Here is a 27,718-nt window from a genome sequence, read left to right as displayed (position 1 = left end):
CACACGACCTCGTCCCGACCTTTGACCTCTGGGGACAAACGGCTGAGACGCTCACTACATGTGTTGGTTTGTTTATGAATCAGAGTCACATTCTGTTAAAACCTCAGAGACAAAGACGTCTAAATGTCCTCTGACCAGAGAGACAAAGACGTCTTGGTCTCCTAGATGTCCTCGATGTCCTAGATCTTCTCCACGTAGTTCCCAGGGAACATCCCCTCTCGGCCTCGCAGCCGACCGAACCACCAGCCAGACGGATCTGAGGACAAGAGACAGAGACAAACTGACTGAACTGAGACACGCTGAAGACAAACTGTAGAGATGGAGAGAAACTGAAGACAAACTGAAGACAAACTGAAGATAAACTGAAAAGACAAAGACAAACTGGACAAACTGAAGGACAAAGACAAACTGAAGACTGAGACAGAGGACGACTCTGTGTCTCCATGTGACTCAAAGTGAAGCAGCAGAAGTAGAATTTACTGAGATGTAGTAGAAGCAGTAAACAGTAGTTACAGTATAGTACCAGCTGTCAGTAGTACCATAGTAATACTAGTACTAGGGATGCACCTGATTAACCGTTTAACCGTTAACCGATAACAAGAACTTTGACCGATTAATACTAATCGGTTATTTATTTATTTTATTAGCTCCTTATGTCGTCAACTCATGGGGGCGTGTCGACAGGTGCAGAGTTCACTGCCTTCAGTCATATTTCACAGCAAAAAGTTCCACAGGAGGACTGACACTGACAGTATGTGCAGCATCAGCAGCAGCCCCCATGAAGGAAGATCAGACAATACATGTAGCTACACGGACATAGATGTGAATCACCTGTAACTATGGCGCTGAGAAAAAAAAACAAAGAGGACGTGGCTGCTCTCCAGCCTGTTCACCTGCAGCTCTCCTGCAGCTCCACAGAGCAGCTGTCAGGGGAGCTCTGCTGCTCCTTCAGCCTGGTGTTTGGCTGCACTTTATAAAAACACTTCTACATTGGACGATCTAACCTCCATATGAGCGCGATCAGCGGAGACAGAGCGCACTGATCAGCTGTCGTGGCGCACGTGTGTATTTAACGGCAAAATAAAAAAATTAAAAATTGGAGCGCTACTTTTTTTTTTTTTGCCGTGCGCCGCAAGCATCTTAATCTTATCGGTTAACGGTTAATAATCGGTTAACGAGCGTCGGTTATCGGTCAGAAAAAAAAATTCAAAATGTGCTTCATCCCTAACAGTAGTATTATCAGTGTTACCTTCAGTGAGCAGCTCGATGACGTCGTCGGCGTTGAAGCTGAGCTCATCGGTGTCCTGGGCGTCGTAGGCGTACAGCGCTCGGACCTGAGGAGACCGCGGCTTCGGCTTCGGCGCCGGTTTGGGTCGACCCGCCCCGGGGAGCGGCTTCACCTCCTTAGACCGCCGCCGCTGCAGCCTATGATACAAGTATGAACAGTTTACCACCTAGAAAGCAGTTTACCCACTACAACACATTAGACTACACCACTGGTTGCTAGGTAACAGCAGTAACATTACTCTACACCAGGGGTTTTCAAAGTGTGAGGCGCGCCTCCCCTGGGGGGCGCCAGAGAGTTTGAGGGGGGGCGCGACATGAGAAAAAGAAAAAAAGAAAAACTGAAAACATTCAAACAAAAGATGAGTTACATCATGTCACTTGCACATAGGGCTAAATGATTAATGTTTTTGCAGTAGTCTATAATTTGCAATTATACTGCGATATGATAAAACACGATCTTGTTGTAACACACAGGCTGGGTTTATGCTCGACTGATGTGTCAGGGAGCAACACTCACTCCCGACGCGTCATAAACTGACGCTTGGTCAGGGCCCTTTCGCGTTGTGCACTGACGCCCAAGCTGCCCCTCAGCGCCTTATTTCTTTATTCCGACGCAGGGGGATCTCAATTGATTCCAATGCAATCCCCTCCGCGGCGATATGTGACGCTCAGAGCAAGTGATCTGTGTAGCAGGGAGAGCGGAGCTCAGCTGCCTCGGCTGAATGTAGCACTAGTGTACGTCGGCCGTGGAACTATTCTGGTTAGAAAAAGAAGAGCGTCGTCAGGTGCTGCACAGCGTCAGGTATAACTTCATAACGCAGCTCAAAGCGACCCGGTGCCTCACAGTGACCAAGCTCAGATAAATACATTGGATCAGCTGTAGCACCGCGTGTCCTCCTGCATAAAGCCGCAATATACCGCTCCTAAAAAAAAAAAAGCTGCACGTCGCGGCGGAGCTGTAAACAGCGGAGTTTTCCTCTACTACAGCTGAACAGCTGACATGTGGTACAGACGTACATAGACCTGTCACAGTGTCACCTGTTCATTTCATTGATATAAACTTCAGCCTCAGACTGTCTGCTTCCCAGATGATCACACAGGGAGAGCATGAAGCTGCTTAGTGATGAGTGTGTTACAGAGTTCTGTATCAATGTTTAGGTTTATTAGTCAGTGCTTTATGTTGTCATGATAATTAATGCGTTTAATGAATCAAATATTGTTTTGGTCATAGTAACTGATAATAAATAGGCTATGTCTAATTCTCTCTCTCTTTTTTTTTTTTTTTGGGGGGGGGGGGGGGGGGGGGGGGGCGCACAGCTGTTTATTTTTCATTAAGGGGGGCTCACTCTCTCACACTTTGAAAACCCCTGCACTACACCACTGTGGGACCGTGAGGCGGCGGATGGAGCGGACTCACCCTGCAGCTCCCTGGTCCGGGACGTCCATGAAGCCCATGTCGTGGTCGTGGTTCTGGGATGTTCGGTTGTCGGGGCGACGCTGGCCCTGCATGCGGGGCAGACTGGGCTGCTCCATGCTGGACTGCTGCCTCAGCAGGGAGCCTCTGGAGGAGGAGGAGGAGCCTCGGGAGGCCCCGCCCCCTCTGGACCGAGGAGCTGGGGAAGCAAACAAGAGGAAAACACAGTCACACATCCGGTGCATCAGTCTAATGCAAAATAACGCCATTGACTTAAAGGGATAGTTCACCCAAAATTCAAATTTCCCTCATGATCTCCTCCCCCTCATGTGGACTAAGGGCTGGGAGAAGTTTCAGAGTCCTCCGTGGCTTCTCTGAGTTACAGGGGGTCTCGGCGTAGCAGTGCATGTCCATATGACGGTTGCAAATGGATACCAACTGTCTTCGTAACAAAAAGACACACCAAAAAACATCCAGATACCTCCATGCTGCTCGTATGTAATGTCCCTCTGGTATTGAAGCCCCAACATGAGAAATGTATTATTATTATTTTATTATTTAATTTTTTTGCGAACAATTTCGCATTTTGGGGCCTCAATACCAGACGGACATTACATACGAGCAGCATGGAGGTATTTGGATGTTTTTTGGTGTGTCTTTTTGTTACGAAGACAGTTGGTATCCATTTGCAACCGTCATATGGACATGCACTGCTACGCCGAGACCCCCTGTAACTCAGAGAAGCCACGGAGGACTCTGAAACTTCTCCCAGCCCTTAGTCCACATGAGGGGGAGGAGATAATGAGGGACATTTGAATTTTGAATGAACTATCCCTTTAATGAAAAACAGACTTTTGAACCAAATAATCGATTTTCGTGAATAGATAACAGGAGAAGTTACACAATGTCCCTTTAATGGTACCTGAGCTGTACTGGCCGATGGGCGGAGCCTGGTTGCCCATGTAGCGGCTCTTCCGGTTGTCCTTCCTGGTCGGACCTACGGGTCCAAGAGACAGGAAGGACATTTCATTTAAAATAGTATAAACAATCATTACACTGCAAAAACTCTAAATCTTACCAAGAATATTTGTCTTATTTCTAGTCAAAACAAATCTCATTCTACTTAAAATAAGACTCATCACATTAAAAAGCAGCTTGTTTATAGACACTTTTTACTTCTTTCAAGCAGATTTTCACTTGAAATAAGTAGAAAAATCTGACAGTGGAGCAAGTTTTTCTCAAGTTTAAAGATTCATTTCAAGTGAAAATTAGTTTGAAACAAGTGGAAATTAAATGAAAACAAGTAGATTTTTAGGTGATGAGTCTTATTTTAAGTGGAAAGAGATTAGTTTTGACTAGAAATGAGACATTTTGACAAGAAATAAGACAAATATTCTTGGAAAGATTTTGAGTTTTTCCAGTGTATGATTGGGATGTGTGAGGGGGGGGGGGAGGGGTATGAAACCCAAACGAGCTGTTATGAGAAGAACAAACTCAAAAACCAAATGTGTTACAAGTAAAGACCAGAAAAGAAGGAATAGTTAAAGTTGTGGCGGCAGCGGCTGAACCGGGTCAGGACTTACGTGAGTTCTTGGGCAGCCCGGGTCCGATGGAGACCAGCAGCGTCTTCCCGCTGGGCTTCAGCACCGCGTCGTCGCCTTGAGCCGCCTGGAACTGGATCTGCCTGGACCCTGCAGAGCCGAACGGACCCCATCCGCCCTTCTTCACCTTAAACTCCAGACTGGACAGAGGCAGAGGCAGAGAGAGGTGAGACACATGACTTTAAAGGGATACACCAACATTTTTGTGAAACTGGCCCATCACCATAATCCCTATAGTCATAGCAGTAGGTTTGTTACCTTTAATTGTCGGTGCAAGCTGTTTTTAGAACGGTGGAGCAGAGCCGTGAGCTGCTCAGAGCTACGCTACGGAGGCTCATTATGGGATTTCTTGGTTTCCCTCATCAAACTCATCAAATACACAATCCAACAACTCCACAACGCTCTGGTGGACAAGTTGTGAGCTGCACATTCACCACGCTATGAGATAATAACACAACGTTACCACACAGAGTTGTTTTAGAGGGAAATACAGAGACTGTTGATGAAAAACTGTCCCTGAAGGCAACGTGCATCAGTGGTTTTGCATGAATTTCCCTCTAAAACAACTCTGTGTGGTAACGTTGTGTTATTATCTCATAGCGTGGTGAATGTGCAGCTCACAACTTGTCCACCAGAGCGTTGTGGAGTTGTTGGATTGTGTATTTGATGAGTTTGATGAGGGAAACCAAGAAATCCCATAATGAGCCTCCGTAGCGTAGCTCTGACCAGCTCACGGCTCTGCTCTGCCGTTCTAAAAACAGCTTGCACCAACAATTAAAGGTAACGAACCTACTGCTACGACTATAGGGATTATGGTGATGGGGGAATTTGCCAAAATGTTGGCGTATCCCTTTAATTAGGTTGACAACAGACACACAAACGTCTTGGACATGTGTTTCATATATTTACTGACAGGTTGTTGAACTTGAGCGGCAGCTTCTTCTGGGTCTTGTCCTGGTAGCGTTTGACCAGCAGACTGAGGAACTCGGTCTTGAAGATGCTCTGGAGGACGCTGTCGTACTCCTCCTCATGGACGATGAAGAAGTCGTCCTGCAGAGTGCTGAGAGACACAGGCACAGGGACTTAGTTCTGGTTTCACTACTGAGCCTCTTCCTGTTTTAGAGGGAAACTCTGTTTATTTCAACCTGGGCTGTTTTCATATGTTCTTCTGTAAATGTGAGTGATGGATGATACTTTTATTGAGGTGGCTGCAGTATTAACTTGTGAAAGCAGCGTGAAGAGCAGCCCAACATTTTGTTGTTACAGTTTGTAAATTCTCCGATCGTCTCTCTTCACCTCAGTCAGGTAACAGTTTCCCCACCGGTGTTTTGCTGCTTGTTATCGCGAGATTTCAGAACGAGATTTCTGGCGTGGTGAGATTGTGACACAGATCACAGCAAACAGCGCCCTCCAGCTGAAGGTAGAGATCTTAGATACGTTCATTTCTCCTTTCTAGCTTGTTGTGGGACACTCAGTGTAACTATCTGAGCCTCAGTGTGTGAACTCTGACGGAGCCACTTGGCCGGTTGAAGAGTATTATGGGCTGCAGGCTGCCTGCCCGGCTCAATGCTGCAGCCAGCTCAATAAAGTATTACCATCACTCCAACTTTTCTGACTCTTGTGATGATCTGTTTTTAATCCTGTTTCAAGTCCTAATAGTGGTTCCGGTTCTGGTTCTAGACTAGTTCCTCGTTCTAGTTGTGGACGTAGTTCAAACTCTGGTTCTGGTTCTGGTTGTGGTTGTGGTTGTATTTGTGTTTCTGGTTGGTACCTCATGGAAACAGACTGAATCTTGCCGAGCTCGATCTTCCTCTTCAGAACCTCCTGGATCTGACCTTTATCCGGACCCTGTTTCACCTTCTCTCGGCCAATCAGGTAGAGGAACTTGGGGGTCAGGATGAGGTCTCGCTTCACCGTCTGAGGGACGACAGAACCAGACACAGTTCAGGTCGAGACAAAAACACACAAACACACAAAACCAACACAACAGCAAAACGCTGCAACTGAGAAACTCTTCAATCATAGAAACGATGCAGAAATAAAAACACACAAACACATAAAACAACTGCAAAAGAAAACGCTGCAAATACGATGTCTATTGTAAAAGGTTTGAAAGTCCGAGGCTCGATCCAAAAACACTTTTACACAGCAGGAAATCACGTTGCTTGATCCCAAACTGTTTAACACAATTCATAACCGGATAGCAGACTGCCTACTGGGGTACTCGGGGAACCGTGCACATCCCTATCATCTACATCTTCTCCTCCTATTGGACACTGAAGAGAGTCACAACACTCGGGTGAATCTGCAGCGTTTTTCTGTTGTGTTTGTTTCTAGTTCTGCATCATCCCTGTGTTTGCTGCGTTTTGACCTCGTGGGCCACCGTAGAGTCCACTCTGACCAGTGAAGCGTGCTCTCTCTGGTTCTCACCCTGAACCGTCGGTCGAACTTCACCACCACGTCGGCGAAGTCGATCCTCTCCCGGCGGCCGACGAACTGCCTGATCTCCGGGTGGTTGTCGGTGCCGATGTAGTCGCCCACGAAGTTCCTGTTGATGCTGTTGCGGCGCCGCTCCTTCTTGTTGAGCAGGACATCCGACGCTGCAACCAGACGTTAGACACCAGACATCAGTCACCATGGCAACGCTTCCTGCAGGTCTGGACCCACCTGATGATGATGACGGTCTTACCTTCCTCCCTCATCTTCACGTACTTGCGCACGGCGATGTGTTTGCGCCAGGCCTTCTGGATGACGCGGGCGTAGCCGTTGTACTTCCTCTCCCTCATCTCCTCCAGCAGGAAGAGCTGCAGAGAAACCAGACAGAAGCACCGAGGTCTTTGTCTCTTTCTCTTTCTCTTTCTTTTGTTTTTCATATTCAAGATAAACATTTCAAAGAAATCTCAAGATCTGCTTTCTTTCATCGGTGTAATATTACCAAAATCAGATCCCTTCTTTTTCAAAATTATGCATAAAGATGTATTCAATTCAATTCAATTCAAAAAACGTTATTTATTTGCGAGGGGCAATTCAAGAGTACGTTAATTCATGCATTTGTGACCTCCAGTCTTGATTATGGTAACTCTCTATTGCCAGGCTGTCCTAACAAGTCTCTAAAGACTGTCCAACTACGTGTCCTGACTGGAACTAGGAAAAGAGACCATATCTCTCCTGGTTTGGCCTCTGTACACCGACTCTCAGTGAATCTTAGAAATAATGCTCCTGTTAGAACTGAGTCGTTTATTTCCTGCTAAGTCCCATTTTTGGGCCCAATGTTTAACATCACACCACGTCAAAGTAAAAATAGGTATTACGTTGTTGTTGTTTTTTTAGTTGCTTAACTTTAAGTGTCTTCTGATAAATGATGTGTAATTTCATTAATATGTTTATAATTGAATCATGGCCTGTTTGGCTAAATCTGGTGCAACCATCTCCTCATTTCTTGTAAATGATTCATGTCATTGCACACTGTCCCTCGATGAATTAAATAAACTAAACTAATCATCAGAGATGGACAGAGTACTCCACCCCAGTACTTGAGTAAGAGTACAAATACTACTGGTCAACATTTACTCCGTTACAAGTAGAAGTAGCTCAGTCCACATGTTACTCCAGTAAGAGTAAAAGAGTACTTGCTTTTAAAGGTACTTAAAGTACATTTAAAAGCATGTACTTTTGGATACTTAAGTAAAAGTCAGAGTCAGAGTAAATGTCTTATTCTCCACATCAGTGAATGACTCTAATTGTTTGTAAATGAATGTAAGGAGCTTTTAACTCTTGTTAGTGAGAATGAACTCTTTGAAAGCAGCTGCACTGATGTGCTGCTTTTAGGGGTTAGGGTTTCCTTCTCTGACAAACACAGCTTGTGTCCAATAGGATTTTAGACAAAGACCTGAAAGTAACCAGTACTTTTCAGCCTTCCTACTAATTAACTCCAGTAAAAGTACTAATATTTGTCTTGGAAATGTATTCAAGTAAGAGTAATAAGTACCAAAGAAATCTAATACTCAAGTAAAGTACAAACCCTCTGGATATGTATATATATTCATACCGACTCTGGAGCTTTGATGAAGACCTTGGCTTTGCCCAGCTGGAACTGGTCCTGGTCCATGTGGACGGAGCTGAGGAGGTGCAGAACTCCCCGCCGCTCCTCGCCGCTCCACCGCGGCCATGTCTCTCTGGTCAGGATGGCGTACCTGCAGCACCAACCACCAGTTAGTTACCTAGCAACCAGCGGTGTAGTCTAATGTGTTGTAGTGGGTAAACTGCTGTTACCTAGCAACCAGTGGTGTAGTCTAATGTGTTGTAGTGGGTAAACTGCTGTTACCTAGCAACCAGCGGTGTAGTCTAATGTGGTGTAGTGGGTAAACTGCTGTTACCTAGCAACCAGCGGTGTAGTCTAATGTGGTGTAGTGGGTAAACTGCTGTTACCTAGCAACCAGAGGTGTAGTCTAATGTGTTGTAGTGGGTAAACTGCTGTTACCTAGCAACCAGCGGTGTAGTCTAATGTGGTGTAGTGGGTAAACTGCTGTTACCTAGCAACCAGCGGTGTAGTCTAATGTGTTGTAGTGGGTAAACTGCTGTTACCTAGCAACCAGAGGTGTAGTCTAATGTGTTGTAGTGGGTAAACTGCTGTTACCTAGCAACCAGTGGTGTAGTCTAATGTGTTGTAGTGGGTAAACTGCTGTTACCACAGAGCGTTACCTCTGCAGGAACTTGTTGTTACCTCTGCAGGAACTTGTAACTTGTTGTTACCTCTGCAGGAACTTGTAACTTGTTGTTACCTCTGCAGGAACTTGTTGTTACCTCTGCAGGAACTTGTAACTTGTTGTTACCTCTGCAGGAACTTGTAACTTGTTGTTACCTCTGCAGGAACTTGTAACTTGTTGTTACCTCTGCAGGATCTTGTAACTTATTGTTACCTCTGCAGGAACTCGTTGTTACCTCTGCAGGAACTTGTAACTTGTTGTTACCTCTCCAGGAACTTGTAACTTGTTGTTACCTCTGCAGGAACTTGTTGTTACCTCTGCAGGAACTTGTAACTTGTTGTTACCTCTGCAGGAACTTGTAACTTGTTGTTACCTCTGCAGGAACTTGTAACTTATTGTTACCTCTGCAGGAACTCGTTGTTACCTCTGCAGGAACTTGTAACTTGTTGTTACCTCTGCAGGAACTTGTAACTTGTTGTTACCTCTGCAGGAACTTGTAACTCGTTGTTACCTCTGCAGGAACTTGTAACTTGTTGTTACCTCTGCAGGAACTTGTAACTTATTGTTACCTCTGCAGGAACTCGTTGTTACCTCTGCAGGAACTTGTAACTTGTTGTTACCTCTGCAGGAACTTGTAACTTGTTGTTACCTCTGCAGGAACTCGTTGTTACCTCTGCAGGAACTCGTTGTTACCTCTGCAGGAACTTGTAACTTGTTGTTACCTCTCCAGGAACTTGTAACTTGTTGTTACCTCTGCAGGAACTTGTTGTTACCTCTGCAGGAACTTGTAACTTGTTGTTACCTCTGCAGGAACTTGTAACTTGTTGTTACCTCTGCAGGAACTCGTTGTTACCTCTGCAGGAACTCGTTGTTACCTCTGCAGGAACTTGTTGCTACCTCTGCAGGAACTTGTAACTTGTTGTTACCTCTGCAGGAACTTGTAACTTGTTGTTACCTCTGCAGGAACTCGTTGTTACCTCTGCAGGAACTCGTTGCTACCTCTGCAGGAACTTGTAACTTGTTGTTACCTCTGCAGGAACTTGTTTCTACCTCTGCAGGAACTTTTTGTTACCTCTGCAGGAACTTGTTGTTACCTCTGCAGGAACTTGTAACTTGTTGTTACCTCTGCAGGAACTTGTTGTTACCTCTGCAGGAACTTGTAACTTGTTGTTACCACTGCAGGAACTTGTTGCTACCTCTGCAGGAACTTGTTGTTACCTCTGCAGGAACTTGTAACTTGTTGTTACCTCTGCAGGAACTTGTTGCTACCTCTGCAGGAACTTGTTGTTACCTCTGCAGGAACTTGTAACTTGTTGTTACCTCTGCAGGAACTTGTTGCTACCTCTGCAGGAACTTGTTGTTACCTCTGCAGGAACTTGTTGTTACCTCTGCAGGAACTCGTTGTTACCTCTGCAGGAACTCGTTGTTACCTCTGCAGGAACTCGTTGCTACCTCTGCAGGAACTTGTAACTTGTTGTTACCTCTGCAGGAACTTGTTGTTACCTCTGCAGGAACTTGTTGAAGACCCGTCTGTAGGCGTATCCGGCCCGGCGGACCCTGATGTTCTCCCTCAGGCCCAGATACTCCACCTGGTGGCGGACCCGGTTGTCCTCCCAGTCCCGAGGACGTTTGGTCTCGTTGGGTTTGATGCAGCGGATGTAGTGAGGGGTGCACTTCATCAGGGTCTGGACCAGACTGTTGGCTTGTTTCTGAAGGGGGGGGGGGTAGATAACAGCAGCTCAATATGGGGTGACTAAACTATAACTAAGACTAAGACTAAATAAAAACTAAACTAGTCAATTCCTCTAAAATAAAAACTAAAGGCAAGGCAATTTTATTAGTATAGCCCGTTTTTACCACCAGTTTGTCTCAAAGGGCTTTACATGGCATCACAACAACATCCTCTGTCTTTAGACCCTCACATCCACTGAGGAAAAACTCCATGGAAAACCCTTTTAACAGGGAAAACCAGCTTAATGGGAGGACTGGATGGCAGACTGGTTCATAGGAAGAGAGGACAGACCAGCTTAGGACTAAAACTAAACTAAACTAAAACTGATTCATCATGGTTGAACCCACTTAAACTAAACTGAAATAAAAAGTAAATCTGAAAAACTAATGAAAACTAGAAAACTATGACAACCTTGGTGTGAACAGAGTTACAACACAGACCTTGATCTTGCTGCTGGCCGTGGACGGACGTCCTCTCTTCTCCGCCTCCAGGTTCTCAGGGAACAGAGCTCTGATGAACGGACTGACCACAAACACAACACAACAACAACAGCCGTGAGGTCACATGTGTCACACACACACACACACACACACACACACACACACACACACACACACACACACACACACACACACACACACACACACACACACACACACACACACACACACACACACACACACACACACACACACACACACACACACACACGGTGACAATGTGTAGATGTGTATTCACGTACAATTCGCTGCTCTGCATCAGTTCAATGATGTCGTTGAACAACACATCTCTGTTCCTCTCACAGAAACCGCTGACATCATAGGACACCTGGAGAGGTAGACAGGTGGACAGACAGACAGACAGACAGACAGACAGACAGACAGACAGACAGATGGACAGACAGGTAGACAGGTGGACAGACAGTGTCAGAGAGACAGACAGATGGACAGGTGGACAGGTGGACAGGTAGACAGATGGACAGATGGACAGACAGACAGACAGACAGACAGACAGGTGGACAGGTAGATCTTTCTGTGTAAATATCTCATGTTACAACATGAAAAACCTATTCAGGTGCGGTCTAGATATATGTACAAAATCTATTTTCTTTTCCAATTTAGCTGGTGTGGCTTATATTCAGGTGCGCTTAATAGTCCGGAATTTACGGTACCTTCCCGGCGTAGTGGTGGACGATGAATCCTCGGTTCCAGCTGCTGAAGTGCTCGTGGGCTCCGATCTGTCCCTGCAGCTTCTGCAGCAGCGTCTGGTCGGCGCCCTCTCCTTTAGCGTGCATCGTAGCGCACACGTCGTCCAGGATGCTCATCACCCCCAGAGGATTCTGGGGGAAAAAATATTTATTTTTTTTTAATTTTTTTGAAATATTGTGCATTTGTTCGCCTTTTTTACATACAGAGAGTCCAGGTTTTGAAAAGGGTTTAAGTTCACTCTATAATATAGTATGTTAATTTATAGGCTCCTACAGTATTTGTGCAGATAAATGTTGAAAATGCTAAAGACTAAAAATCATCGAGAGAATCGACAATATCGTAGAATCGCAATTTAAATCGAATCACCATCCAAAAAAAATCGTAGAAGAATGGAATCGGGTGAAAAGCAGATCGTCCCAGCCCTAACGGTTACAGCGTCTCAGAGACCAGTTCTGACCTGAGATCAGATCTGAATCCTCTTCTCTGATTGGCTGACTCACCAGCTTGGACTCGATGAGGTCACACACCACCTTGTTGTTAAAGTACTCGATGGGTGTCCACTGGATTCCCTCCTGGACGTACTCCTCCTGCAGAGACAGAGACAGAGACAGAGATGTGAGGTGATGACATCATCATGACTGGACGTGATGACCTCATCGGGAGCCGATGATGATGATGTCACCTGCTCGGCCTTCAGCGTCAGCTCGATGAAGATCTGCTGCAGCTTCTCGTTGACGAAGTTGATGCAGAACTGCTCAAAGCCGTTTTTCTGAAACAAACAACAAAGTAGAAGTGTCTCAACCAGCAATCAATCAATCAACCAACCACCCAACCAACCAACCAATCAACCAATCAACCAATCAACCAACCAACCACCCAACCAACCAATCAACCAATCAACCAACCAACCACCCAATCAACCAACCAATCAACCAACCAATCAACCAACTAACCAACCACCCAACCAACCAATCAACCAATCAACTAACCACCCAACCAACCAACCAACCAACCAACCACCCAACCGACCAACCGACCACCCAACCGACCGACCGACCGACCAACCGACCAGTTACAGATTCAGAAGTAAAGTTGTAACTTGGTACCTGGAAGATCTCGAAGCCGTAGATGTCGAGGACTCCGATGTTCAGCTCCTCCTGGTCTTTCTGCATGGCCTTGTTAACACACTACACACACACAATGTTACCACTTTTTTTGAGAAATTTTACCACATTTTCTCTCAAAAACATTTTGCGAAATCTTGCCGCTTTTTCTAGAAATCTTTTGAGAAATTTTACTATTTTTTCTCAATAAAAAAAAACATTTTACTTTATAATTTTTTGAGACATTTTACCACATTTTTTCAAAAAAAAAATTGAGAAATTTTACCACTTTTTTTTTAGAATTCTTTTGAGAAATGTTACAATTTTTTTCTCAATTTTACCACTTTTTTAAAAAAAAAACCCAAACCTATTTTAATTTTAATTTTAATTTTACCACTTTTATCTAGAAATGTTTTAACTTTTTTGAGAAATTGTACCACTTTTTTTTCCAGAAATGCCTCTATAATCTTTATAATCGTTTACCACGTAAAAAGCAGTTTACCCACTACACAACATTAGACTACATCACTGGTATGAACACACAGTGAGCCTTCAGTAAACCAATGTGTGTGTGTGTGTGTGTGTGTGTGTGTGTGTGTGTACTGACGTCGACCAGGAAGTCGAACAGCCGTGTGTAGAGCGCCTTGCTCAGGGCGTCCCTGGTGAAGGTGGCCTGCTCCGTGTTCAGCGTCACGGCGATGGACTCGGTCTTCCCGCCCCACTTGCTGTCCATGATCCTGCTGGTCAGTTTGCTGCACAGGGAGTCCTGAGGGATTCCCAGCAGGAAGGACGGGAACGCCAGGACTGACGGGACACACACACACACAGGGACATGGAGTCACGGAGACATGGAATTTCTGAAAATTTTACTACTTTTCTCGATTTTTAAAACTTTTTTACTTAATTTTTTAACCACTTTTATTTATTTATTTATTTTTTAATTTTATTTTATTTTATTTTTAGAAATTTTACCACTCTTCTAGAATTTTAAAATTTTGGGGGGAAATTTTACCAGTTTCTTCTAGAATTTTTAAACTTTTTTGGGGGAATTTTACCACTTCTTGAGACATTTTACCACTTTTTACTTGAATTTTTCTAGAAATGTTTAAACATTTTTTGGAGAAATTGAAACCACAATTTTTCCTGAAATTTCTTTACAATATTTCCCAAAAATCACGCCATTGGCCCTAATTTGAAAGTATATATTGACTAAAAAAGTAACGTTCTTCACTGTCAGAACAAATATTTCTGTATTACTGGTGTTCGCTGTTTTTTTATATACATTTTACCACTTTCTCTAGAATTTTTAAACAACTTTTTTTTTTTTTTTAGAAATTTTACCACTTCTTGAGAAATTTTACCACTTTTTTCTAGAATTAAAAAAAAAAAAACTTTTTTGAGAATTTTTCTGGAAGTGTTTAAACATTTTTGGAGAAATTGAAACCACATTTTTCCAGAAATTTCTCTACAATATTTCAAAAATTCACGCCATTGGCCCAAATTTGAACTTTATATTGACTAAAAAAGTAACGTTCTTCACTGTCAGAACAAATATTTCTGTATTTCTGGTGTTTTGTCCACTGGGGGTCGGTGGTCTAATGAGGTGATGACATCACGGTGACATCACGGTGACATCACGGTGACATCACGGCGGGGGGGGCGGGGTCTTACAGTCCTGGCTCTCCACCACGGCGTAGTTGTTCTCCTCCCTGAAGCTGATGTTCCCCAGGTGGAGGATCCCAGCGACCAGCTGCAGAACCGAGTCCTGGTCCTCAAGGGACAGACCCACCACGGACATGGCCCCCTGGAGGTGAGACAGGTAGAGGTGAGACAGGTAGAGAGAGGTGAGACAGACAGACAGACAGGTAGAGACAGACCCACTACGGACATGGCCCCCTGAGGACAGGAGAGCAGACTAGAGCACTGTGAAAGAGAGTAAGGACACCTCCATTGACTCCTGTGGTAAGGGTTTAAGGGTTTAAGGGTTTATGGGTTTATGGGTTTAAGGGTTTAAGGGTTATGCCCCCTAGTGGCAGGATATGGGTGTTGCAGAAGCGCCCAGAAAACCCATTCACTCCAATGTATGTGTGTTGCCCACTTGCTGGTAAATTGATGAAAACGGCCGTGTTTTTGTTTTTAGGTGTCTTGGTCATATCAGATTATACTTATAATTTGTTTATTACAAAATGTAGATTGAAACATTAATGTAGAAAACTGTTTTTTTTTTACTCTCCTATGTGTTAATGTTTATCTGTAAAGGATCCTCAATGATGCTATTAACGTGGGTGATCTATAAATGTCCTTAAATTATTGAAAACACCACACTGCTCATTCACCAACAATGCAGAGATGTCAGTTCTTTTGTAAAACCCATATTCCTCCACCAGGAGGCGCTGCCATTGGACCAATGCTGTCCTTACTCTCTTTTACAGAGCTCTAGGTTACCCTAACCCTACAGACAGACAGACAGACAGACAGGTGAACAGACAGACAGGTAGAGAGACAGACAGGTGAACAGACCATAGTATCGGTGAACTCCTTCTTGTCGTTGAGGTCCTCCACCGTGTAGGTTCCTGATTGGTTGAGGTAGTTGTAGTAGTCGGGGGTCGTGACCCCGAGGTTTTCCCGCTGCTCGCTGCTCGCCCCCTCCAGCAGCTAGAGGTCAGAGGTCACAGTGAGGTCAAAGAGGAGAAATGATGGCTGTATTCGAAACCGCATACAATACTGCTAGTATGTACTGATTTGGCCAAAATGCAGCATGTAGTATACAGTATGTAAACAAAGCAAAATCTGGTCTGAATGCAAAATCTACATTCAGACTAACTAATGCTACTGATACAGGTGTTAGATTTCATCAATGAGACCAACATTTATCTCCTAGAAATAACTTAACCAGCCGGTGGTAAACCTCTAAAAACCTGCGGGTAAGTTAATTAGCGATGATTTTCTCCCCCGGGATGACGACGGAGGTTGGCCGGCCGAGCAGCTCAGCAGAACTATCCGTAGATTTGGGATCTAAACAGTTACTTTCTCACATGAAAACATATTAAAACTTAATAAAGTTACATAATAACAGCGCTAGAGCGGGAAATAAAACAGCTTTTCACCTGTTTTACAGCTACCGCTACCAGTTGCTGTGAAATGCATTCTGGGAAACTGGTATACTGCATACTGAATCCTACATTCAGTCTGCAGTATACAGTACATACTAACGCAGTATGTAGTATAGCAGTACGGTAGTATGCGGTTTCGAACACAGTGTAAGTTGTTTACATGACGTCACAACTAAAGGGTCATTCTGCGTTTCAGGACGTTTGACTTCCTGTTTCTTCAAAGAGTGATGTCATCAACCAGAGTCCAGAGTACATGTAGCAGTACCTGGTAGTAGATGTTGTAGTACTTGTAGTACTTGTAGCAGTACCTGGTAGTAGATGTTGTAGTACTTGTAGTACTCATTGCAGTACCTGGTAGTAGATGTGGAAGTTCCTCTCTCCAGGATTCTGGGACACGACTCGACTTTTCTCCAACAGGAAGTTGGAGATTTTCCCTCCGTCCGGAGCTCCGCCGCGGCTGAACTGGATCTCAAAGTACTTCCCCTGTGAGCAGGAAACACGTGTACTTGTACCTGGTACTCTGAGTATATTTACTGTACTGAGTATATGTACTCCCTGTGGTGTACTTGTACTCACGAAGCGGCTGGAGTTGTTGTTGCGGACCGTCTTAGCGTTGCCGAACGCCTCCAGCAGCGGGTTGGACTGCAGGATGATGTCTTTCACGTGCTGCACGGAGACACACAGGCCGCGTTACCATGGAGACACATGGACGTTACCATGGTGACAGTCACACAGACGTTACCATGGTGACAGACAACAGTCAGAGCTGCTGTAGTACTGAGACCAGTACCTGCAGTACAAGTATCTGAAACTGACCCAGTAAATCAGTCTGTAAACTAGGCAGTACTCTGAGTAGTAGTACTACTCTACTACTCTGAGCAGTACTCTAATTAGTACTCTGATTAGAGTACTGATCAGTACTCTGATGCAGTGGTGTAGTCTAGTGATACTCAGGTTTACTCTGAAAATGCATATAGATTTCAGTAAACCCAGTACAACAAAACTATCTTTTTCAGAAATGTTTTTATCAGGAGAGAGAACGGCATGCAGGGCTGTGTGTGCAGCCAAGGAACGCCGTGAATGTGGCGACGTAGCGACGAGGACTGTTATGGTGCGTTCAAGGAAACTCGTATTTTTCCGACCGTGAAGTGGTACCAGTTCGATCTGGTACGAGTTCACCGGTCGGAAGTCACGAGTGGCCGTTATAGTGACTTTCACCGGTAAAACAGGTCGGAGAAACACGAGTGGGTTGCCTGGAACGCTACAAAGTCGTAAGTTGTGACTTGAAGCTGTAATTTACGATTTCAAAAGCCTGCCTGGAACGCAGCATTAGCCAAAACCACCGGATCACTCACTTCTGCTTTAACTATTGACTTTATACTATTTTAACTTTTACCACTTGTATTTATTATTGTTTGACTTAATTTTTTACCACATTTTTCTAAATGTTTTTAAACTTTTTTGTTTATTTTCTTGAAATCTTACCACTTTTTTCTAGAAATGTTTCAACTTTTTTTAGAGAAATTGTACCACTTTCTTTTCCAGAAATGTCTCTATAATCATTCAAAAATGTAGCTACGCCTAATTTAAACGTACATTGATAGTTAGTGTATTTCTGGTGTGTTGTCCAATGGGGGTCCGTGGTCTAGTTTGTGTCAGTTTTGGGTCCTTGATATAAAACAGTTAGAGAAGCAGCATCTATGTGATACTAGTATGAACAGTAGGCTAGTACTACAGACAATTAGACTACTACTACTCTGCTGTGTACTGTGTAGTACTGTGTGTAGTACTGTGTAGTACTGTGTGTAGTACTGTGTAGTACTGTGTGTAGTACTGTGTAGTACTGTGTGTACCTGAACTCTGTCTCCTCCTCCCGACACCTTGGACACGTAGCTCATGATGTATTTGGCTGCAACTGTTTTTCCAGCTCCGCTCTCCCCGCTGACACAAACAACAACAACAACAACAACAAGACAATAAACAAAGACAACAACAACATCAACCACTGTTGTTGTTTATGAGTAAAGGTAAATACCTGATGATGACACACTGGTTCTCGCTGTCGATCATCATGTTCCTGTACATGTTGTCGGCCAGAGCGAAGACGTGTGGCGGGTTCTCGTACTGCGCCTGGTGATGGAAATGAGGCGACATCTCATTAAATATGTAAATGAGGCAACATCTCATTAAATATGTAAATGAGGCGGCATCTAATTAAATGTGCACTAATTTGCATATATTTCCAGACCATAAACTTGAACAATGGATAAAGCTTCTTTGTTTTATCTTGTTGACATATTAGAGTCTTTAGTTTTTCCAGAGGAGGATTGTGGATATCTCTTTTTATCACTCTCTAAATGAGAAAATACTGTCACCAGCCCTTTAAAACATCTAATGTCTCCATGTTTGTAGTAATAAAATGTTGTATAAATGAGGCTGTGAATGATATATCAACAATCCCCTCTGTAAAAACATTCAGAATATAGAAAGGAATAAAAAATAATAAAATAAAAACATAGTATGAGAGATCATGTGTTGTTGTGTTGTTGTGTTGTTGTGTTGTTGTGTTGTTGTGTTGTTGTGTGTGTCTCACCGCCCCCTGGTACAGCTCCACCTCCCGGTCACTGAAGTACGGAAGCTGCTTGAACGGGTTCACGGAGATCAGGACCGGACCGATGTAGGTCTGGACAGGACCGGGTCAAGGACTCTACTGAACCAGGACTAGAGACCAGGACCAGGACCAGGACCTGGACCTGGTCTATGGTGCAATGCATTCTGGGTAAATTAAGACCTTTCACAATAAAAGACAGCCGCTCCAGTCAACAGGAAGTTTAAAAAAATAAAATGTAAAGATGTTTCTAGAAAGGATTAGGTTTCCTTTGTGGTTTTGTTGTTTGTTAGTTGTTGGGTTTTTGTGTGTGTTGTTGTTTCTCTGCAAATCTTTAAATGTTTTTGGAGAAATTGAAACCACATTTTTCCAGAAATTTCTCTACAATATTTCCCAAAATTCACACCATTGGCCCTAATTTAAACGTACATTGACTAAAAAAGTAACGCTCTTCGCTGTCAGAAGAAATATTTCTGTGTTACTGGTGGTCGCTTTTTTTAAAACCACTTTACCACTTTTATCGTTTTACTTTCCGTTTAACTTTTTTTGCCTTTTTTTTTTTTCCGAAATTTTACCACTTTCTCTAGAATTTTTAAACAACTTTTTTTTCTTTTTCCTTGTTTTTGAGAATTTTTCTAGAAATGTTTAAACATTTTTGAATTTCTCTACAATATTTCCAAAAATTGACGCTATTGGCCCTAATTTGAACGTATATTGACTAAAAAAGTGACGTTCTTCACTGTCAGAACAAATATTTCTGTATTACTGGCGCTTCTTTTTCTTTTTTACCACTTCAATCGATTTTCTTTTCTTTTTTTTTTTTTAATTTGACCATTTTTAAACATTTTTTTGAGAAATTTTACCACTTTTTTCTAGATTTTTTTTTTTTTTACTTTTTTTGAGAATTTTTCTAGAAATCTTTAACACATTTATTCCAACATCTGAATCATTTTCGTTTGGTTTTACTCTGGTTTTTCATGTTGTTTTTACTCTAAAAGTAAAATGAGGATACGAAGATGTAGTCGTCCATGTATCTCTTCTTGAGGTTGTCGGTGATGGCGTCCTCGTTGATCTTGGACAGCAGCACCATGTCGTCCACTCCGCCCACCTTCACGTTCTGGGCCGACCAATGGTAGCGCTCCTTACTGCCCTGAGGGGGAGGGGGGGGGGGGGGGTTAGGACAGCTGGAGGGGTGTGTGTGTGTCTGTGTGTGTGTGTGTGTGTGTGTGTGTGTGTGTGTGTGTGTGTGTGTGTGTGTGTGTGTGTGTGTGTGTGTGTGTGTGTGTGTGTGTGTGTGTGTGTGTGTGTGTGTGTGTGTGTCCTGAATTCCCAGCATTCCTCGGTCCTGTTGCATCTTGCTGTGGATCAGGGAACGACGCCGACGCCTCGACACGCAGAGCTGCAGAGTGTGTGTGTGTGTGTGTGTGTGTGTGTGTGTGTGTGTGTGTGTCTTTAAAACATTCCTACTCTGAGGAAACAGAACCAACGATCAATAATAATAACTGATCAATACAAACAGACACTGAGTGTGTATGTGTGTGCACGCACACACACACACTTTACACCAACACCTTCATCTGTGTTGATGATGTCACTGAGAGAATCAGCTGATCGACAGAGGAGGAACAAAGTGTTGGGACTTAAACCCTTACAAGTTACAAGTTACAAGTGTATTTATTTAGAAACGGGATAAAACATATTAATGAACATTTTAATACGACCCATAAACCCTTAAACCCCCTTAACATCTGCCACTGCAAAAACTCTACATCTATCCAAGAATATTTGTCTTATTTCTTGTCAAAATGTTTCATTTCTAGTCTAAACTAATCTCTTTCCACTTAAAATAAGACTCATCACCTAAAAAATTAACTTGTTTTTAGATCATTTTCACTTGTTTCAAACACATTTTCACTCAAATCTGGCAAATCTGGCAGTGAAAGCAAGTTTTTGATCCACTATCAGGCTTTTCCACTTATTTCAAGTGAAAATCAGCTTGAAAGAAGTAAAAAAAAAAAAAAGTGTAGCAAGACAAGCTTATTTTAAGTAGAATGAGATTTGTTTTGACTAGAAATAAGACAAATATTCTTGGTAAGAGTTTGAGTTTTTGCAGTGTGGGTGCTTTTCTCTGCTCATGTGGATCCAGATGTGGTCGTTTCTTGCTGAAGAACCCGTTGGACGTCCAGATGTTGGTTGGTCTGAATTTCCCTACTGGGATTAATAAAGTATCTATCTATCTGGTTTTAAACGTTTTGTCTCTGAAGAACTTTCTAATGTGCAGCTGGATTTCTATATAGACATGAAGCGCGTTAATAGAAAGCAGGACTTTTCATTAGTGGATCATTGGAACCAAAACGACACAAAACATTTCTTCTGTATTTTTATGGAATCGATCAATTTTAAGTGTTTAACGTCTTTTTTAAGGATTAGTTTAGTCTTCTGGCTGCGACTGGACTGGACGGTCACAGACTAAAGCTTGATGAAAGAAACTCATCTATGCACAGAGCTGAGTGTGTCGCTGTGGTGACGGGACTGAAAGAGATGGAACTGGACCGGTTCAATAAAAACACACGAGACATTTAGAGCATCGGGTCGTTCTGGTTCCAGTGATCCACTAATGAAAAGTCCTGTTTTCTATTAACGTGTTTCATGTCTATATGAAACCAGCTGCACATTAGAAAGTTCTTCAGAGACTAAACGTCTGAAACCACACTGCAAAAACTCAACATCTTACCAAGAATATTTGACTTATTTCTTGTCAAAATGTAATTTCTAGTCTAAACTAATCTCATTCTACTTAAAATCAGACTCATCACATAAAAAGCAGCTTGTTTTTAGACACTTTTTACTTCTTTCAAGCAGATTTTCACTTGAAATAAGTAGAAAAATCTGATAGTGGAGCAAGTTTTTCTTTCTTATTACAAACACAAAAAACTTGTTTCACTGTCAGATTTTTCTACTTATTTCAAGTGAAAATTAGTTTGAAACAAGTGAAAATGATCTAAAAACAAGTTCATTTTTAGGTGATGAGTCTTATTTTAAGTGGAAAGAGATTAGTTGTGACTAGAAATGAGACATTTTGACAAGAAATAAGACAAATATTATTGGAAAGATGTAGAGTTTTTGCAGTGCAGGAACCAGCTGAAGATCCAGATGTTCATACAGGAGGAGCAGATGCAGAAACACAGAGAAACGACCAACATCTGGAAGATCTGGACGTCCAACGGGTTCAACACACAAGAAACGACCACATCTGGATCCACATGTGCAGAGAAAACCACCCAGATGTTTAAGGGTTTCAAAGTTTAAGGGTTTAAGAGTTTAAGGGTTTAAGTCCCAAAACTTTGTTCCTCACTCAGACATTTGAACACAACTTGAATCAGCAGCTGAAGAATAAAAAAAAATAATAAAATAAAATAAAAGTCAAAGCTCATTTTGACCCTGCAGGCTTCCGTAGCCGGGGTCACTCCTCCTGTCACCGGCCGTTTCCATGGCAACGGGAGGGAAACCGTCCGGACACGTTAGAGATTCCAGCTGTCAATGGATTTACTCTGAAACAACTCTCATCTGGAGGTTTACTAACTTTAAAAAAAAAAATATATATATATATATATATATATATATATATACACTGCTCAACGAAATAAAGGGAACACTTAAACAACACAAGTAAATCAACCCGTGTGAAATCAACCTGGGATGATCATTTTGATTTACATTGATCATTTTTATGTTATTTTGTTCTCAACACACTCTATATATATTGAATAACGATTTTAAACTGCAATATTTCATTAATTGAGATCTAAGATGTTGTTTAAGTGTTCCCTTTATTTTATTTTTTTGAGCAGTGTAGCTATATATTTTTTATTCACATTTTATTTGGTTTTTAATTAAACTTTGATTCATTTATTATTATTATTGATTAGATCTTTAACCTTATTACAGGAACAAGATCATTGATCAGTGATCGACTGGTTTTACTTCTGTCTGAGCAAATAAACTCTTCTGCAGGTTTTAGTTCAAACAAACAGCTGCTCAGATCTGATCCAGGACCAGGACCAGGACCAGGACCAGGACCAGGATTAAGATTAAGATTAAGATTAAGATGCTTTATTGTCATTGTATATCATACAACGAAATTTCCATTTGAGGCATAAATTAAACCCTTAAACCCTTAAACCCTTAAACTCTAAACCCTTTAACATCTGGGTGGTTTTCTCTGCTCTGCACACACACATATCCCAGATACCCATAGCAGCATTTAGGACCAGAACCAGGACCAGAACCAGGACCAGGACCAGGACTAGAACCAGGACCAGGACCAGGACTAGGACTAGAGACCAGGTCTAGACCCCGAGGGACTAGAATCTAGGTCTGAGTGGGTGAACTCACCATGTCTGCTCCTGCTCCTGCTCCTCCCTCCTTCACTTCCTGCTTCAGAGAAAAGTTAAGAACTCAGGAACTGGTCTGAGGTGAATCCAGGTGGACCCAGGTGGACCCAGGTGGACTGGACTCTGTGTAGACCTGGATCAGGATCAGTCTCAGTCTCAGTCCGGTTCAGTCTGGTTCTGGCTCAGTGGACTCAGTCTGAGCCGGTGGATCTAGACATGTCTGTCTCTGCTGCTGCTGCTGCTTCCTCCTTCAGTCTTGACTCCGTCTCAACTCTGTGCAGGTGTGGACAGGTGAAGCCCCGCCCCCTCCTCCCGCTGCTGCTGCTGCAGTGAGGAACTCTGGGTAATGTAGTGCTGCAGCTGGAGCTCTGCCGCCCCCTGGTGGCCGGACACGGAGACACAGCTCAGCCACTCACTTGAAACTTTTAAAACTAAAACTAGCAGAGAAATAAATAATCTACTTCAAACTAAAACTTATCAGTGGAATTAATAATCTATTAAAGTGAAATAAAACTAAAAACTAGAACTAGCTCCAAGCTCCAGGTTTGATGCTAAACTGCAGTAAAGTTTCATCAGGTAACAGCAGCTTAGTTGTAGTTTTCTTAGAGAACTAAGACTAAAACTAAATAAAAACTACAACTAAGACTAAATAAAAACTACAACTAAGACTAAATAAAAACGAGTCAATTCCTCTAAAATAAAAAATAAACTACACTGATCCATCACCTGTTGAACTCACTAAAACTAAACTGAAATAAAAATCAAACAAACTGAAAAACTAAATAAGAATAAAAACTAATGAACATGTTTAAACTATGATAACCTTGGTGGCCGGGGAGCAGCTCCCGGTGCATGCTGGGAGTTGGAGTCGCAGCTGTTTCCTGTTGTTACCTTCAGTCGTCAGGCTCCGCCCCCAGAGCAGAGGTCAAAGGTCATCTGAACTCCAGCTGATCATTAACTCCACTGACTTCCTGTGACGTCACTGCACCTTGGTCTTAGGCCCCGCCCCCTTCAGACAGTTTTTCAGACTCAGACTCCTCTCTAGAAATCTCCACTTCAGCAGCACTTCCAGACACCAAACCTTCCACTTTGATCCCTTTCTATATCCTGAAGGTTTTTACAGAGGGGATTGTTGATATATCATTCACAGCCTCATTTATACAACATTTTATTACTAAAAACATGGAGACATTAGATGTTTTAAAGGGCTGGTGACAGTATTTTCTCATTTACAGAGTGATAAAAAGAGATATCCACAATCCTCCTCTGGAAAAACTAAAGACTCTAATATGTCAACAAGATAAAACAAAGCAGCTTTATCCATTGTTCAGGTTTCTGTTCTGGAAATGTATGCAAATTAGCGCATATTTCATTAGATGTTGCCTCATTTACATATTTAAAGTCCCAGTGTGTAACTTATTTGGCTTTTGGTGTTGCATTCAGGTGCAGCCAGGCAGACGGCCGTCGGCAAACCAACCGGATGTCATTTTACTCCACCAGAGAAAGACGGTAAAACAATACCACATCACCATGACAACATGTTGTCAGACCACTTGTTTACATAGACGCTTGTTTATCCTGTTACATGCAGCGTCTGTTGTCTGTCTGACGTCTGCCCCATTTCACCTGAATGCAACATCAAGAATACGTTCAGATATGCAACCGCACCGCTAGATGGGGGGAATTCCTACGTACTATACCTTTAAACTTCAAGTCTGAGTTGTTTAAATGACAGAAATCAGTTTTGATGAATGTAAATAAGCCTTAACTTTGGATTGACTTAACATTTTATAGCCGATACAGGTTTGTTTTCACTTTAAAGTTTAAAATTAGACAGATAAAGCTGCAAAACTATAAAATAATCACTGTGAGGAATGAGTTGACTCCATCGGTCAACCGACAAGAAATCACTTTAAATTTCAAGATGACTGCAATTTTTCAAGACAGCCACATCCATAGTAGCCTGATGCATCAGCCGCTTATTTCATTACATTTCATATAGGCGGGTACATATATGAAAAAAAACCACCTAACCCTAAAAAAATTCTAACAAAAGGTTTCTCAGCTGTTTTTTATAGTATTAGATGTCCTTAATAACATACTAAAAGTTTACCAAAATTTGACCACTAGAAAGGTGTTATTTTCAAGATGGCGTCCAAGATGGATAGGAAGCCTGAGGAGACACCACAGGTGAATAGGGTAAAAATTTTAACTAACAGATATCACCATGAAACTTCCCAAGTTTATCACTTACATTAAGACAAATATTTTTTTTATTACAAGTTTTGTCAAATTGTATGTTTAAATATGTAAATTAGGCAATATCTCATTAAATATGCGCTAATTTGCATATCCAAAATCTGAACAATGGATAAAAGCCACTTTCAAAATTCTTGTTTTATTTTGTTGACATACTAGAGTCAGAAGTTTTTACAGAGGGGATTTTGGATATCTCTCTTTATCACTCTGTAAATGAGAAAATACTATAGCCCTAAAAATTCAAATATCGTCGTGTTTTTAGGAGTAAAATGTTGTATAAGAGCCCGAAATCTCCACTTCAGCAGCACTTACAGACACCAAACCTTCCAGTTTGATCCCTTTCTATATTCTGAAGGTTTTTACAGAGGGGATTGTTGATATATCATTCATAGCCTGATTTATACAACATTTTACTCCTAAAAACACGACCAACTTGAATTTTTAGGGCTGGTGACAGTATTTTCTCATTTACAGAGTGATAAAGAGAGATATCCAAAATCCCCTCTGTAAAAACTTCTGACTCTAGTATGTCAACAAAATAAAACAAGAATTTTGAAAGTGGCTTTTATCCATTGTTCAGATTTCGGATATGCAAATTAGCGCATATTTAATGAGATATTGCCTAATTTACATATCTAAACATACAATTTGACAAAACTTGTAATACAAAAAATATTTGTCTTAATGTAAGTGATAAACTTGGGAAGTTTCATGGTGATATCTGTTAGTTAAAATTTTTACCCTATTCACCTGTGGTGTCTCCTCAGGCTTCCTATCCATCTTGGACGCCATCTTGAAAATAACACCTTTCTAGTGGTCAAATTTTGGTAAACTTTTAGTATGTTATTAAGGACATCTAATACTATAAAAAACAACTGAGAAACCTTTTGTTAGAATTTGTTTAGGGTCAAGTCATATTTGTACCTGACTAATAAAGCGTCTGAACACGAGCCATAGGGATTCGTTTGCTTCCGGGAGGCGGTTGCTTACATTTTCTTCAACTAATCGCTGCTGCTTGGTGGTCACGTGTGCTATACACCGGTTAAGCTCATAGGTTAATCTTGAGCGCTTGAGTTCAACGTCATCGCCTTCACTTACCCGTCTGTTCGCTGATTGGTCCGTCCGCTCTGGCGCATTGCTAGTTTCCTGACTACATGGTTGAGGCAAATTAAATTTGCCGGAACCAGTAGGCGGCGCTAGCCTGGCTACATCCATAGTAGAGCAGGTATGACATTACGTATGGCTAATTTGCATACATACAACACCTGATCTAAACATTGGGTATAACAGGTGAAAATGTCTGAGAACTTAATATTAAGGTCTGAATGGAACCCATTTAGGCTATCAGGTGTTGTATGTATGTATGCAAATTAGCCATACGTAATTGGATTATGCACTGTTTGCTCATACCTGCTCTACTAAGGATGTGGCTACCTTCAAAAATTGCAGTCATCTTGAAATGTTAAGTGGTTTCTTGTTAGTTGACCGATGGAGTCAACTCATCCCAGTTTTCATGCCGGTACCACCACAGCAACTTCATATATACATGTGCCGTCAAAACGGTGGAATTTATGCACATTTATGCAAATTTGCTCATGTTAACAAAGAATTTCAAAAAACTTGTAATACATTTTTTGTTTGTCTTAATGTCAGTAATCAACTCAGTAATTTTCATGGAGATATCTAAAGGTAAAAAATCTGACCCTATTCACGTGAGAAAAATAAAGGTAATAGGCGTATGAATGGGATATGTTTGGGTCTTTTTCTAAACTTTCCCCTAATGGGATTCTTCTGGCCTTTTCTCCCTCATTCAGGACATGTTGAGGATACAAAACCAGTTGAGTTTTCCTTTAACATAAAGACAGGTGAGTGAGGAGGCGGCTGCAGGTCGACTCTTTGTTTTAATGGTTTCAACACATTTACAACAATCTGCAGTTAAAGGGCTAAAACACAAGGAGGAAGAGGAGGAGGAAGAGGAGGAAGAGGCATGGTCCTTTGGGTCTGCTGGTTCGATTCCCGTCCTGCTGCTGCTGCCGCGGCAACAGGTCGTTCATCACCGCCTGTAAAAAAACAACAACTGTCCACCTGCACAGGTTCACATTTACATCTAAAAACTGCTGCTGCTGCTGCTGCGCTCTGATTGGTCCAGAGTCCCACTCAGCAGCCAAATATGGAAACAGGAAGAGGAAGAGGACGAAGAAACAGAAAAGACGTAAAACTGATCAAACCACTGCAAAAACTCAAAGTCTTTCCAAGAATATTTGTCTTATTTCTTGTCAAAATGTCTCATTTC

General features: G+C 42.3%; 2 protein-coding genes across 3 annotated transcripts in view; both read right to left on the bottom strand.

Moving 5' to 3' along the window:
- Nucleotides 1-179: 179 nt before the first annotated feature.
- myo1eb (myosin IEb) lies at nucleotides 180-19,916 on the bottom strand (the record flags this gene model as incomplete). 2 transcript variants are annotated; one of them, XM_083989304.1, is made up of 26 exons in its annotated part: nucleotides 19,785-19,916; nucleotides 18,758-18,847; nucleotides 18,200-18,294; nucleotides 18,018-18,105; nucleotides 16,741-16,830; nucleotides 16,516-16,647; nucleotides 15,572-15,706; nucleotides 14,723-14,855; nucleotides 13,659-13,855; nucleotides 13,055-13,135; nucleotides 12,631-12,717; nucleotides 12,449-12,535; nucleotides 11,912-12,079; nucleotides 11,483-11,568; nucleotides 11,181-11,262; nucleotides 10,512-10,717; nucleotides 8,351-8,495; nucleotides 6,992-7,106; nucleotides 6,733-6,902; nucleotides 6,074-6,219; nucleotides 5,216-5,362; nucleotides 4,285-4,442; nucleotides 3,605-3,698; nucleotides 2,705-2,887; nucleotides 1,250-1,425; nucleotides 180-256 (listed from the first exon to the last, which is right to left on the bottom strand). In XM_083989304.1, exons 1-26 carry the CDS (start codon nucleotides 19,860-19,862, stop codon nucleotides 180-182), a joined length of 3,246 nt encoding a protein of 1,081 aa, XP_083845430.1. In that variant the 5' UTR covers nucleotides 19,863-19,916. The 2 variants fall into 2 exon arrangements, with proteins under 2 accessions (XP_083845430.1, XP_083845431.1); XM_083989305.1 differs by having other exon boundaries at nucleotides 2,705-2,900; nucleotides 3,624-3,698.
- selenbp1 (selenium binding protein 1) overlaps nucleotides 10,499-27,718 on the bottom strand; it is a 75,591-nt gene continuing 58,371 nt past the window's right edge. Inside the window, exon 13 of the mRNA XM_083989324.1 lies at nucleotides 10,499-10,511. The gene's annotated coding sequence lies outside the window, so the exon portion shown is untranslated. The remainder of the gene's footprint in view (nucleotides 10,512-27,718) is intronic.

This window comes from Trachurus trachurus (genome assembly GCF_905171665.1).
Source record: "Trachurus trachurus genome assembly, chromosome: 16".
In the NCBI taxonomy this organism is placed as follows: domain Eukaryota; kingdom Metazoa; phylum Chordata; class Actinopteri; order Carangiformes; family Carangidae; genus Trachurus; species Trachurus trachurus.
This window is presented reverse-complemented; position numbering and strand designations above follow the sequence as displayed.